The 15894-nt window shown below is 41.2% G+C and overlaps 1 protein-coding gene across 1 annotated transcript in view; it reads left to right on the top strand.

The window, feature by feature from the left end:
* The first annotated feature begins 607 nt into the window (after positions 1–607).
* The window catches only part of LOC107688608 (NACHT, LRR and PYD domains-containing protein 3-like), a 35335-nt gene continuing 20048 nt past the window's right edge, over positions 608–15894 (top strand). Inside the window, exons 1-3 of the mRNA XM_016486321.1 lie at positions 608–863; positions 1547–3344; positions 8557–8730. Of these exons, the coding sequence (XP_016341807.1) occupies positions 608–863; positions 1547–3344; positions 8557–8730 (2228 nt within the window). The remainder of the gene's footprint in view (positions 864–1546; positions 3345–8556; positions 8731–15894) is intronic.

The following is a 15894-nucleotide window of genomic DNA, read 5'->3' on the forward strand; positions in this document are numbered from 1 at the left end:
GCTGCTGGTTTAAATGTTCAGATTTGTCTCCCACATGCCCCCATTCAATAAAACTCATTCATTCAAAAAGATAATATGAATAATCACAATTTTGTTAAGTAAAATGTTGGGTAGTTTTGCTGGCAAATATTTTATATATTTATATAGTATTGGTATATCTCCAAAACATAAATAAAGCATATTGAATCATTTAAAATGCTTGATAAATGAAGTTAATTTATTCATAATATCCAAATGCCATATGTCGCTACAACGTTCTCGTTCCCATGGGATTAACCAGCAACCTCTTTTGAGGACATGCCCATGACGTTTCTGGAATGTTGGCCATGATTCTAAAAAAAAAATGGATCTTTACCACAACGTCCTTACAACGTTGTCAAAGAGTAATATCACACTGATCAAATAACGACGCCGTCACAATGTTCTGTTTGCTGGAATCACACCTTTATTTCATAATTCAAGTGACATTTGAATGCATATGTTCACATGTTAAGAGTGAAACTACTCTTAACATAAATTAACTCATTTAACATTTTTCACATGTTAAGAGTGAAACTACTTCAGACCTTTTTGTTTTTGTCCTGCAGCTGTGAATCTGTGAAAGGCAATGGCGTCTGTTAAACAGCTGCTTGAGAGATCACTGAATGAACTGAAAAACCCTGAACTGAAGAAATTTCAGTGGCATTTAAAGAATGATAAGCATATGTCAGAGTCTGAAATGGAGAATGCAGATAGGTTAGACACAGTGGATAAGATGGTAGCATGTTTTGGACATAAAGACGCTGTGAAGATCACAGTGGAGTTCCTGAGGAAGATGAACCAGAATAATCTGGCTGAGCAGCTGGAGAAGAATCACAAGCAAGGTAACGTTTAATTCACTGTGACTGTAATGTGACTGAATGTTTACCAATGTGATGGTTTAATTTAAGTGATCCTCTCTCTCTAACAGCAGGTCAGGCTGAAGGCAATATAAAGAAATCTGCAGCTGTTGGAGCTCATTCAAAAAAGATATGGGGTAAAATACATTCACTGCCTGTACATGGAAACGAAAAAAAATAAAAGCAAGCAACAATTACAGGGCCAAGAAGAACAGATCTTATACAAGTAAATTTAATAGAACAGAGTGTCTAGTCAGAATTTAAAAAAGGTTAAATGGTTTACATGGGTCTTAAACCCTGAACTCTGCAAGCAACTTCTACATACAAACCCCAACCTAACCCTAATACAGTTTAATGTCTTGTGTGGTGTGCTAGATGTCAATGGTTTGATCAAAAAGCTTGTAATAATTTTGGTCAGCATGACCTAAATTTGATCTGAGTCCAATAGTGACAATCCAATAAATGCTCTAGAAGGAATTAGAAAAAATAAATAATTAGTCAAGGCATTCCCATCATTGTTGTCATCTTCAGCATAATCAGTGCAAGATGTGCATGTAAACATTACTGCAGTAAGAGTATAATTAATTTGAATATACAGTAGTAGAAGCATGAATTTCTGACAATCACGATCACTTAGTCTTTGCTGTCTTTTCCCCTCTTTCTTAAAGGCTCAACTGCTCAAGCTGCTCTTCATGATTTCACAGAGACCAGCCTCAGACTGAAGAACAAATTACAAAAGGAGTACAAGCGTATATTGGTTGGTAATTCACAGACAGGTCATCGGGAATACCTGAACGATATCTACACTAATTTATATGTGGTGGAGAATGACACTGGAGGAAGAGTGGATGACCATGAGGTGATACAGATCGAATCAAATCGCAACCGATTGACTGCCAAGGAGAAGCCAGTTGATTGTAATGAAATGTTTCAAGTTCAGTGTGGCACGGGGCGAGAAAACAGAACAGTACTGACAATGGGGATCGCAGGAGTGGGAAAAACGGTCTCTGTCAATAAATTCATCCTTGACTGGGCTGAAGGAACAAAAAATCAGAATATAATCTTCATATTTCCACTTCCATTCCGTGAATTGAATTTGATTAAAGAAGAGTACAGTCTCATGGGACTGCTTCACAAATACTTCTTTAGTCCTAAAGAACTGCCCTATCTTCCTGAAGGTGATGGTAAGGTTTTGTTTATCTTTGATGGGCTGGATGAATGTCGCTTTCCTTTGAGCTTTAAAGAGAGTGACATATTTACAAATTTAAATGAAAAAACAACAGTGAGTAAGATAATAACAAACCTTATCAAGACACATCTGGTTCCATCTACTTTCATCTGGATCACATCCAGACCAGCAGCTGCCAGTCTGATACCCAGAGACTACATTGATCAAGTGACAGAGATGCGAGGGTTTAACGATCAGCAGAAAGATCAATACTTCAGAAATAACTGTAATCCAGAGGTTTCTGAAAACATTATCGGTCATATCAGGAAATGCAGGAGTCTGTACATCATGTGCCACATCCCCGTCTTCTGCTGGATCACTCTGACTGTTCTTCAGCCTCTACTGGCTCAAGAGAGCAATGACAAAACACCAACAACTCTCACAGGGATGTACATAAACTTCTTAATTTCTCAGCAGCAACAGATGGAAAGAAAATACTGTGATGACCCTCAACCAAAAGCCAATGCAAGGTATTTTGATGAGATTATTCTGAAGCTTGGGAAACTGGCCTTTCAACAGCTTGAGAAAGGAAACCTGATTTTCTACAAAGAAGATCTTGAGGAATGTGGACTAGATGTCAGTGAAGGGACAGTGTACTCTGGGTTATGCACTCAAATATTTAAAGAACAAAAGGCAAGAAATGTTTACAGCTTTGTACATCTCAGTGTCCAGGAATTCCTTGCTGCCCTCTATGTGTTTTTGAAGGGCACAGATGAGAAAGCTGACATGTTCAATCAATCCTGGAGTGATAAACTGACATGGAAATTGTCCGAAAAGCCACTCTTTCAGCTTCATAAAGCTGTAGTCAACAAGGCTTTACAAAGCAAGAACGGACACCTGGACCTTTTACTTCGGTTCCTTCTGGGTCTCTCACTGGAGACAAATCAGAGAGACCTGAAGGAACTACTGCCAGTACTAAAACTCAATACAGAGAACATGAAAGACACTGCTGACTATATCAAAAAGAAAATAGAAAAGGAAAAATCAGTAGAGAGGACCATCAATCTCTTCCACTGTCTAAGTGAACTGAAAGATAACTTTGTAGAGGAAATGCAGAAGAAACTGACCTCAGGAAATCTTTCAGCACAGAATCTCTCCTCTGCTCAGTGGTCTGGTCTGATGTTTGTGCTCCTCATGTCAGAAGAGACTCAAGAGATGTTTGAACTGCAGAAATACGGAAGATCTGATAAAGCACTGATGAGACTGCTACCAGTGATCAAAAACACCAGAAGAGCACTGTAAGAGTCTCCTCTACATTCATTTATATACAGCAGGGATGGGCAATTTCAATAGTGATGAGGGCCAACATTTTTTCTCCTTCACACCAAGGGGCCAGATAACGAATCCACACACACACCTTTTACACCATCTTACTCAGTTTACTTTTTATTAGGGGAAATCAATGTATAATTAATGTAATTTCTGTTTAAAGAGTATATTAACTATACAACTTGTGTAATTATGCTAATACAAATTGGAAACTTTGTTGTCAGTTGACATGCAATATTACCCCAACAAGCAAATGTAAACATCTCAATTGCATTGTCTGTAAATTTGCAACAAACTAGTGTCCTATTTTTTGGTTCTCATTCTCAACATTCTTGGCTCAACCTCAGAGAAATGTGCTTATTAAAAAATAGTTTTCCAAATAGTATTAACATAATACACACCCACATATTACAATGAAAATAATACTACTTTTGAAAAATGTGTAAGAACATAATTAAGAGCATACATTTCTGTCATGCATTTGGCAAAAAGGTTTTGTTGACTATGCATTTTACCTTTGAAATCTGACACGAATGCATCATCGGTGTGTCTTTCATACTTCTCGTTAGCTGCTTTTCCAATGTCGGGCCAAACCATTCTGTTTGCTTAACCATTCCTTTCCATGCCGATCCGAGCTGGCTGGATATGAATGGATATGATTTCATTCTCGACTGTGGGGCTGATAACGGGGCTCTTTGGAATCCACTGTACCAGGCTCTAGTGGAAATACAACTGGAACCATTCCTTACCATTCTGTAACTGTTCCGTCTACCGACCTACGGTGGAAAAGCAACTTTTGTGAGCAGTGCAGTGGTGTAATGGCATTTTACATTAAAATAAAAGCCAACATATGGGCGACCCCTTGAACTTGGTAAAAAGATAATCCGTTTACTATCTTGACAGAAAAACACAATTTTCGTTAGCTATGTTTACATGCAACCAAATAATCCGATTGTAATCGGATTGACGGATCAATCGGACTGAAAAGCCATCATGTAAACACTGAATTCAATCTGATTGAGCTCGATCCAAATGAAATTTCGTTCGGCTCGAAAGGGGTGGTTTATTCCTTTTCTAATACGATTATGAGTGCATGTAAACACTTGATCGGTTTGGAAACCGAAAGGACTGCGCATGTGCAATGACGTAAAACGTCCCAGGTTACGTATGTAACCATGGTTCCCAGAGGGAACGAGACGCTGCGTCGGAAAACGCTAGGGGAGTCGGAAAACGCTAGGGGAACGAGATGTCCACGCCGCCAAACTTGCAAATCCCTGCCTAGTGTGGAAGAGCACAGCTATGGCAAGAGAACAGAGGGGCCTGGAGTGGCTCGCAAATCTAGGTCATAGAACCTGACGAACGTGAGGGGCGTAGACCATTCTGCAGCGTTGCAGATGTCCTGCATAGGAGCACCTGCCAGAAAGGCCTTGGAGGCCGCCAAACTTCTTGTTGAGTGAGCCTTGACCCCCAATAGGCAACAGTAATGGCATTCACTATCCACCGGCTGAGGGTCTGCTTGGAAGCAGGATGACCTCTCTTAGGGGGACCATAGCAAACGTTTTTGGACAGACAACAATAAATAAGCCTCACAGAACATAGATCATGACCGACACACACAGAGAGCTTTGCTGAATGACAGAAAGCTAACGCCAGCTGAACCTCATGTGCTTTTAAAGCTTCCTGGTCATGACGTCACCCGCCTCTGACGTCTCGCCCATCGATTCGACTGATTACACATATGATTCAGAGCTTGGTATCGCTGAAGGCGTTCCCCTAGCGTTTTCCGATGCAGCTCGAGTTCCCGAAGGGGAACTAGCGTAATGACACATGACGCACGGAACGAGCTGTTTTTCTTGTTGAATAAAGTGTTGTATAAATCTTGTCATTATAAAACTCTCCTTTCATTCAGCATTTGTGAAGTGGAGCAGGACAATGTCCCACCATTCCTTGTTTTCATCCACAGTTTGTAACACCTAACTTTTTGATGCCACATAAAGACTGAGAGACCTCAGAGACTGGTACATTTCAGTGAGTAATTTGTATTGAATGCATATTGTGAATCATACACCCACATCAAAAAGTCCAAATACTAGTGCTTCAAAAGTTGAAGAAACAACAATTAAGTCCAATAAATCCATCACTTCATGGATATGAACATAAGTAGCATATTGCCACTAGGCGATCAGCCTTTAGAGTAGAAAATGTGAGACTAGCTGTCCTTATGTGAAACAAAGAAGAATCTGCATCAGCAAACAATTCATCCGTTGTGGATAATAGACATAAGAAGAATAGCAGATGGATATTGGATGAAGACAGTTAGTACCTTTTGTCTAGGTCCTGTTCGTATCTGTGCTGTTTCCTCTCTCACACAAGAACCCTCTCCATATAAACAAACATAGAATCAACACGTGTTTGGTGCTAATACCTCACAAAAAGCATATATACAAACTCTGCATATATACAAAACAATGGCTTATTTACATTTGAGATTAAAGACAAATTGTTCCTCAAATCAGGGCACCAACAAAGGACAGCAAAGGATAAAACATTCCATGTTCTTAGCACACTACTTCCTGCCTAATGCTACTTCTTTACCCCCTTTTAGGCAAATGAGCAACTCAGAATACAGAGTGCCCTCTAATGATAGGGCTAGCTACAACATGCAAAAATAATTACTTGGAACCAATGTGACAGTAAAACTGTTACAAGTTGAGCGCTCAGTTTTAAGCGCGAGGAGGAGCTTTTGTACATTCAGTACAAAGGCCTGCGTGTAATCCGATAAATACAAGCAGCACGGCACAAAGGTTCATATTGTCACGACCGCTACTGTGAGCAGCACGGAGCAAGGAATGAGGAGACATGGAGTAAACTTCAAATGAATAGACTTTAATATACATCCAAGGAACCAGGAACACACACGTAGTGGAGAAAGACGAACATTCAATACCGGACCAAGAAAACTAGGACACTGACTTGACGAGGGGATGATGAGACACACCTGGAAGTAATGAACAGGAAGGACTTAGAGCAGGAAGGGCCAAGCAGGACCCAGGCCACAGCCATGATGGCGGCCCATGGTGAGGCCGACTGAGGGAGGAGCCATGGAGGAGAAATGGCCGCCGACTCCAGGGGGCCGACCAACGGCGGCGGAGCAGGTGGCGGAGGAGCCTGAGACGGAGACAGAGAGCCGATGAGCCAGGGCGAAGGGGAGGATCCGGAGGGCCAAGGTGGAGCAGATGGCGTTGGCGACTGACGCCAGAGGCATGGATCCGAAAGGCCGCGATGGAGCCGGAGCGACAGGCGCAGCTGGAGGAGTGGAGTCCCGAGGTGCAAGATGGTCGACGCCAGACCAAGGCGGAGCCGGAGGGATGAGGGAGCCCGGTGGAGCTAGTGGACTGCCGGACCACGGCGGAGAGGAGGGAGCTAGGAGCCATGGTGGAGCCGACGGGTCCACGGGCCGAGGCAGAGTCCGGGGCTTAGAGGCTGGAGGCGGAGTCGAGGGAAACTCCAGCCATGGCAACACTGGAAGATGGGCTGACGGCGAGCAGAGGGGCTGCCAGACGACAGCGGTGGAGGAGGCAGGAGCGGGTGGGGAGGTGGGTGGGCATTTGTGAGCCTCCGGGTTTAACTTGGGACCAGGAGCCCTCTCAGGGCTGGACGTGGGAACAGGAGCCTTCTCTGGGCTTGACATGGGAACAGGAACTTTCTTTGGGCAAGACATGGGAACAGGAACTTTCTCTGGGCTAGACATGGGAATAGGAACTTTCTCCGGGCTAAACTCGGGGACTGGAGCCCTCTCTGGGCTAGACTCGGGGACTGGAACACTCTCTGGGCTAAACTCGGGGACTGGAACCCTCTTTGGGCTAAATTCTGGGACTGAAGCCCTCTCTGGGCTAAACTCGGGGACTGGGTCTCTCTCTCTGCTGGACTGGGAAACGGGCTGGACGGGAACAGCAGGGACGAAGGAGAGGGGAGAGGGGAGATGGGGCAAGTCGGCTTCCAGCTCTGTTTCCCAGTCTATAAGGTTCTCCTTGAAGTCCAGCCATCCCAGATGTACAATCAGCTCACCCTCAGCCGCACTCTGCGCTCTCTCTGTCCGCGGCATTCTCCCTCGTGGCGGGCTCTGTTGCCGGCTCTCGCACCTTGACTAACGTCACTTGCAGCTCCAGCTCCGCAGCGATCTGTTGCTCTGTTTGCTCCATGCGGCAACGGCTCGTCAGCTGCGGTGAGCTCGGGCATGCGCTCCGTGCAGCAGGGAGATGGTGGGCTGGGCACTGGGTCTGGAGTGGCACCAGTGTCCACTCCACAAATGCAGCGAAATTCACTCAAGGTCATTCCTCGGACGATGGTGCTCTGTACGCGGAGTTTAAACTGGCATCATAGAATGCACAGAGCACGTCATCTGATTAGCTGGAGAGGTTGGCGAGGACTTCCTAATTAATTTATATTAATTAATTAATACGGAGATCGGCTGTAAATAGCGACCTCTCCTGGTTTGATTTAGTTTTGGTTCATAATCTGAACGCAATCTTTCCATTACTTAATTTTCAGTTGCTTTAAAATGTATCATCTGAGTGGTCCAGCGGGCCGTATTTAGACATAGATGGCCAGTTCCCATCCCTGATATACAGTGTTAGTCTTTTTGTAATTGGGTGACTTGTTGGCCTAAACTGTTCAGAAAATATAGAATATAAGTAATGTGTGTGATGATATAAATACTTTTTTTTTTTTATGAAGATAACATTGTTCTAGCTCTGCTTGCATCACTGCAGACCAAAGGTTTTTTCAAGCTCCCAATTATAGATGCTAATATGAAAGTGAAAAAAGTGGAAAAAAGTGAAAGTGAAGTGAGGCCAAGTATGGTGATGCATTCTTGGAATTTGTGCTCTGCATTTAACCCATCCAAGAGCACACAGTAGTGAACACACACACCGTAAACACACCCGGAGCAGTGGGCAGATATATTGCTGCAGCACCCAGGGAGCAGTTGGGAGTTCGGTGTGGTATTGATGGTGGAAGGGAGTACAGGTTATTCACTCCCCCCACCTACAATCCCTGCCGGACCTGAGACTCAAACCCCTAACTTTCGGGTTACAAGTCAGAATTTCTAACCATTAGGCCACGACTGCCCCGTGGCAGTAATATGCATTACTGTTGCTATTTGTTTTGTTCTCTACACAGGCTACAGCGGTGTAATCTCACTGCTCAGTCCTGTGAATGTTTGACTTCAGCTCTACAATCCTCAAACTCTGTCCTGAGAGAGCTGGACCTCAGTAACAATGACCTGCTGGATTCAGGAGTGAAGCTTCTCTCTGATGGACTGAAGAATCCAAACTGTCAGCTGGAGATACTGAGGTTTGAGTTCAAGTTATTATTATTATTATTTTGCAATGAGTTAAAAATTGCACTGCTAAGATTTATTCTGTATGCAATTACAATAAGTTTTCTTTTTCAGATTTTTCACATGTAATCTCACTGCTCAGTGTTGTGAGAGCTTGTCTACGGCTCTGCAGGCCTCAAACTCCTGTCTGAGAGAGCTGGACCTGAGTAACAATGACCTGCAGGATTCTGGAGTGAAGCTTCTTTCTCATGGACTGAAGAGTCCAAACTGTCAGCTGGAGATACTGAGGTAAATGGTTTTAAATGAATGAACTATGCTATAATCAGTGGCAGACTTAACCAATAAGCGAGGTAAGTGGTAAGTACTCTGGGTTCAGGGCAAATTCCAAGCTCAGAACCCTCCCCTCAGAGAGCACGTCAAATATGCATAACGTTTACTCTGTCTGATTATATATAAGTGTGACATTTTATTTAGTTTTAGTTAGTTTAATAAATTACATAATAATGCTATCACAATAAAAGATTTTGTCACTGAATGTGACATTTGTTCTCAATGGAATGCCAGAACAAGAGACAAAACAACATTTGCAGGAATGTGATTTTTTTTTTTCATATTGATACAGAAGTATGACCCGTGTGAACTGCATAAGCCTGAGAAAAATATTGTTTTTGGTGGGGCTGAGGAATGGACTGTATAAAGAAATTGCGAGATGGCTTTAAACAATTACTGAACAAGCTATAAAATGCTTCTATGTTATGCATCCAAAATTAACACCACACATCAAATGGTGATTAAATTAATTGGTTTTGCATTTTAGTTGGCTGGGCAAATCTTGTATGAAATCTAACTGTTCGGGACTAATAGATCAGTAGGGGTGTTGATGCTAATCCACCACGGGACTCGGGCAAGAAGTGCGACAGGAGACAGAGAACAGTTCTGCCTTTTATCTGAATACTTCAATGTTGACACAGATGATACATCAGCATAGATCCACTTGATCAAATATGATACATCTTATGACCACAGACTGTCAAAGGTAATCCTCAGACGTTAATTGTGGCTTACAGATGCGGAAATGGGGCTTACAGACAGTAGTGGCACGGATGGGCAATTTGCCAGATTCACAATGTGATACAGATGTAGCAATGTGGTTTTATCTGAAATAAACAGAACAAAATATACATCAGCTTACTTGCTAGACATGCATCACGAACAAATGAATAACACTTGTAGTCGGCATTATACAGAGACTAGCGCGGCAAACACACGCATGTAAATCAACACGGATATATCGGATATTATGGCATCATAAACAGCACAAATTCTACTACAGAAACGAGCATTCAGTAATAACAATAACATGAATATCTGTCTCTTGTAATCGTAAGAACAATCAACTTACATTCAATGGCGCACATTACATCTTCATAAGATGGTGGAGCGAGTGCCTGGTGAGAGTGAAACAAAACGTAACAGCGGAAAGAAGGTAAGAACTAAACTCAACCAGCGTCATACATTTACAATAAGAATCCTCTCGCAATGCAAACACAGAGAAAATTTGAACACTAACAATGCATAGTTCAGAGCAGGGGATATGGCTTAGAATGAATATCAAACTTTGAAGGTTGAGATGTAATCATATAAATATACAGATGGTACTCAACCAGAATGCGTTTTTCGTCACTGAAGGTACCGTTGCGGTTGCAGCGAGAAATGCATTTCTGCTCTCGACTGTTAAGTGGTGCTATATAGATTTTCACATTATGGTGTGGACGTGTCACAGCTTGTTTTCACAAGTAGCAGTCAACTGTGCCATGTGGAGATTACAAAAATATTATCAATATGATTTTTAAAAGTCACATTCACATAACAAAATGTAGTAAATGTAAGCATTTGTTGTGGAGAGTGAATTCAAACAGTAAATGTCAAAATTGTGTTTACTTTTTCATGGACTATGCTTTAATGCAGTACTAATGTCCCATATTTCATTTAAAACAATATTTATTAATAGGTCTAAGGATTATGTTATTTTGTAAATATTTGTTTTTATTACTTGCTACACTATTTGTATTTTTTCATGTTAAGATTGAAAATGTATTTCTCAAAAAATTGCATGGATATTGCTGACCAATGCTCTAGTCAAGTCACCTTTATTTGTATAGCGCTTTATACAATACTGGTTGTGTCAAAGCTGTCAGGGTTTGAGTAGAGAGATGAGGCAAGGACTCACTGATGCATGAGATGGGCTTTTATTAATAAAATCAAACAAAACAGCAACAAAAGCTACCCCGTGGGGGAAAAACAGGCTGGCACAACAAAGCAAGGCAAGATCAGGACAAGGCTGACAGGACACAACAGGATACATGCGATGTACGATGACGAACTGGCATAGGACTACAAACACAAGGAGAATAAATAGGGAGAAAATGAGGAGGGTAATGAGGGAAACACAAGTGGGGCAAATTAACCAATAATCAGGTAACAAGTTGGGTGGGGTCAAGACAATAGACATGAGAGCACATGGCACACAGGAAACAAAGAGAAAAGCCATGTGCTCACACAAAACAAAAACACAAGCACATGGCAAGCAAAACAAATCACAAGCCATGTGCTTGAACAAAACAAGACATGAACACACAGCTAATGAGAATACTCATAAGCCGCGTGTTCAGACAAGACAAGACAGCACGCAGCCAGCGAAAACCAAGCTGCCGGTAACACGAGCTGCGTGCAACAACAACACAAGACAACAAGAAAAGACAAACACAACACACGTGGACAGAAGAGCGCACGGCCGAGCGAACTTGAGACCGCACACTCCCACAACAAGACAGAACATGGAGCGCGAGTGTCTGAATGATCTGAACACCACGCTCCAACATGAAACAGGGAAACAGGACACGCAGACGAGAAAAACAAGATGACAACAAGACACATGAAAACAAGACATGACGGGAGTGTCAGGGCTCTGTCACAAAACCATGAATAACACTAGACCGAAGTGACAGAACCCTGACAAAAGCAGCTTTACAGTGTTAAACAGTAAAATAGTTTGTCAATAATGCAAGAAGACAATAAGAGTCATTTTTCACGCTATAGTCAGTTAATTGATGATTCAGTGATGTCATCATCCAGTTCAGATTTCTTCCAATAGTGTCTGTGCAATCAGTCAAGCTTCCCCAACTAAGCAAGCCAAAGGTGACAGTGGCAAGGAATCAAAACTCCATCTGTGATGGAAATGGAGAAAAAACCTTAGGAGAAACCAGGCTCAGTTGGGGGGCCAGTTCTCCTCTGGCCAGACGTTTCGTGGCATGGCATGGTTTTATTCCAGGCTGCAACACCGGTACAGAGGACTCATCTGGTTCCCGTGGTCTTGTGCCGATGGTCATCGAGGTAATGAGGTCTTCACAGGTGATCTGTCTCTGGGGCGCATTTAGTTGACATGGTCTCTGCTGACATTTAGGGCTGTAGAGGTCGTCTCTTGGTGCTGATCCACCATCTGGTCTGGATATGGACTGGATCTTGGTGGCTGTGGTGATTTAGGAATAAGAATGAAAGAGTATAATATTAGCGTAGATGCCATTCTTCATTACGATGTAGGGAGTACATCGGGTGTTATGGGAAGTGTTTGCAGTTCCGGTTGACCTAATTAATGCAGCCTACCAATCTTTTAATGGATTTTAACTCTCTGGGGTCGACGGTCGCGCCGACACGACCAGCTCACTTTTTTTAAGATCAGTGCGAAAGACACTAAAAATGCTCTGTTGATTTTGGTCACACAAATAAGTGTTATATATCATTCGAAACTGTTAAGTGTCTGCTTTTATTTTGTGTACACTCACAATAACAACAAAACTTTGTGCTTTTGTAAAATAAAGAAAACAAACAGGGTGCGCTCTCTGTCTTCTCTGTCTCCGCGAATATCCATCTGAAACGCGTCATTAAAATGAACTGAAACTCAGCAAATATTTGACAGACAGACATGATAGATATATCTATAGAAAGCTTGGAGTGTCTACTTTTAAATGAAGTAAGTCTTATCGAAAACAAATATTCTGTGTTAAAGTAATCCGTATGAAACCAACATGATGTTTAGTCTTCCTGTCTAAACTCATTATCTCTAATGTGATCGCGCACTTTATATGTAAATATCCACGTGAGACACGCGCGCATGTAAACGCCCAACGTAAACAAAGCGTGAGGATAGTCAAGTTCATAGCGGCTACTGTTCGTTTCTGGAGGAAGATGCGCTGAGAGGAATAACACAGAATTTACCTCAGAAAAAGAACCAGATGCTACGCGTTGCTTCATCCAGTGGAGGAGATCAATTTAATGAGTAAGTAATGTTTCTTTTTTTGCATTCGTTCACGTGTTATTGTGACATAAACTTGAACACATTTACTTGCTGGGTTTTTCCCAAACTATAATTCCTGACTAAAATGTTTGAAATCGAATGCTAAGTCTAAGAATGTTTAGACCATGTTTATTATTAATACTCTATTCACAAATAGATTTTTATAATGTGCTAAACAATAATAATTAGTTTCTCAGATATAAAATGTCCTTTTTACGATAGTACAAAGCATGCGTGAGTCTATGACTACAAAATATGTATATATACAGATGCTCCTGATATTAACTTGATCACAAATTTTTTTTTTTTTTTTGGTCGTTTGTTTTTTAGTGATCAGATACCTGTACCACAGATGAATCCTGCTGACTTTCACTTGAGTCTCTTCAAACTGTTTTCCTCTCAGAGCGCTGTACCAACATCAGATGTTCAACTACACTGATATTCTATGGTAAAACAAGCTCCTTGACTACTGATGATGTTTTTTTTTTGTTGTTGTTCTTGAATCCATGGAAAGAAGCAGCAAACACTTAAATATCAGGTATGGTTTACTTGTTGAACAGAATCTGTTTTCAGGAATGACTCAAAGTCGGTTCACATCTCTGTTGTTAGATTAATGTGCTCAATAATGTGTCTTTGACCTTCATTATGCATGTTTTGATTATACTGTGTTGTAAATAAAATACAAATAGTTGAAAAAAAAACACATTTTTTCAATCTCCTCACATTCTGTCTTACCTGCCTCACAGTCACATGACTCACTGATGGCCCATTAGGAGACGGCCCTTTGTCTCTCAGGTGTGAATCACTAAATGTTCATGGCCATTGTCACTCCCTCGCATAAAGCTCGACTATCACAAAACATGTCTTACAAAATTTAAATCAATATATTGTTTTCTGTGAATGAGTAAGCAGAATGATTTTCACATCATTTTGATATAAATATTCTAGCCTACAAGACTGATTACTCAAAAGTCTTATTCAGAACTATTTAGTATGGGTTTTAACGGCCTTATTTCAGGTAAAAAAAATTCCCAAAACTTACTAACTACGTATAATATTTTTTTTCTAAAAAATGCAAACATGTACATCCATCTTGCTCACATATTATTGTAGCACAGTTTGTGCTGAATACAAAAAAATATATATAATAATACATGTTGGCCAATAGTATGTTATAAGTAGCTGAAATAAGCACAAATGTCAGGGCATGTCAAAAAATCTCAAGAGGCCCAAAATCACCTCAGACCCCAGAGGGTTTATTATAGAAATGTGATAGTGTGTTATGTGTATGCCAGGTTAAAGAGGTGGGTCTTTAATTTAGATTTAAACTGACAGAGTGTGTCTGCCTCCCGAACAACGCTAAGTAGATTGTTCCAGAGTTTGGGCTCTAAATAGGAAAAGGATCTGCCGCCCGCAGTTGATTTTTATATTCTAGGTATTATCAAATGGCCAGAGTTTTGAGATCACATTGGACGTGAAGGACTATAATGAGACCCATTTGGCCTACATTATGTTTTGTTTTGTAAAGCTATAACTGATCTTTTGTATTTGAATACTGAGACAGTAAATACTGCCTGCTTTTGAGTTATCTGAGCCTCCGAGTTTGCCTTTCCTTCTGCACATGGGTCTTCTAAAACACTGTCTTCCCCAGTAGAGCAGAGGTAAAGAACTAGTTTTCCCTGACTGGGAGACCCGGGTTCGAGACCCACCTCAGACACCTTATGTCAGTCCATTGTGACATAAGTTCATTACTGCTGTATTGTTGGGAAAGGACTGCGTCTGTTTATGCTTTATTTTTTGTTAATTTAGCCACTGTATAGAATAAATGCCTGGGGTTGAGTTTGTTCTCTTCTAAGAGAGACAAAAATTAAGTCGATCTAGCAGTTTTTAGAGCTTTTCTATAAGTAGAAGTACATTCCTGCCATGCAATACGAAATACCTCTAGTTTTGTTTTCTTCCAGCTGCGCTCCATTTTCCGGGCTGCTCTCTTTAAGGCACGAGTGTGCTCGTTATACCACGGTGTCGGACTGTTTTCTTTAATCTTCTTTAAGTGTAAAGGAGCAACCGTATCTAAAGTCTTAGAAAAGAGAGCGTCTATAGTTTCTGTTAGACCATCAAGTTTTTCTGAGCTATAGTATATGCTGAGGAATTGGGCCAAGTCAGGAAGATTATTTACAAAGCAGTCTTTTGTGGCAGAAGTGATGGTTCTACCATATTTGTAACAAGAAGTTGAATTTGTAGCTTTAGCTTTATGGAGTAAGAAACTAGATAATGATCCGAGATATCATCACTCTGCTGCAGAATATCAACGTCATAAACATCAATTCCATGTGACAGTATTAAACCTAAAGTATGATTACGACAATGAGTAGGTCCTGACGCGTGTTGTCTAACCCCAGTGGAGTTCAGAATGTCTATAAATGCTGATCCCAATGCATCTTTTTCATTATCAACATGGATATTAAAATCGCTAACAATTAAGACTTTATCTGCAGCCAGCACTAGCTCAGATTGAAAATCAGAAAATTATTTGATAAATCTGTATTGTGCCGTGGTGGCCTGTATACAGTAGCCAGTACAAACGTCACAGGGGATTTATCATTAACACTTGTTTCTCTGGGTAAACCAACATTACTTCAAACAAATTATACTTGAAACCAGAGCTCTGAGAAATACTGAAAATTTTACTATAAATTGTAGCAATACCTCCCTCTTTACCTTTTGGACGCGGCTCATGTTTATAACTAATTTTGGGGGGTAGACTCATTTAAAATAATGTAATCATCTGGTTTTAGCCAGGTTTCTGTTAAACAGAGCACATCTA

Source organism: Sinocyclocheilus anshuiensis, unplaced genomic scaffold (genome assembly GCF_001515605.1).
Source record: "Sinocyclocheilus anshuiensis isolate Anshui unplaced genomic scaffold, SAMN03320099.WGS_v1.1 scaffold557, whole genome shotgun sequence".
In the NCBI taxonomy this organism is placed as follows: domain Eukaryota; kingdom Metazoa; phylum Chordata; class Actinopteri; order Cypriniformes; family Cyprinidae; genus Sinocyclocheilus; species Sinocyclocheilus anshuiensis.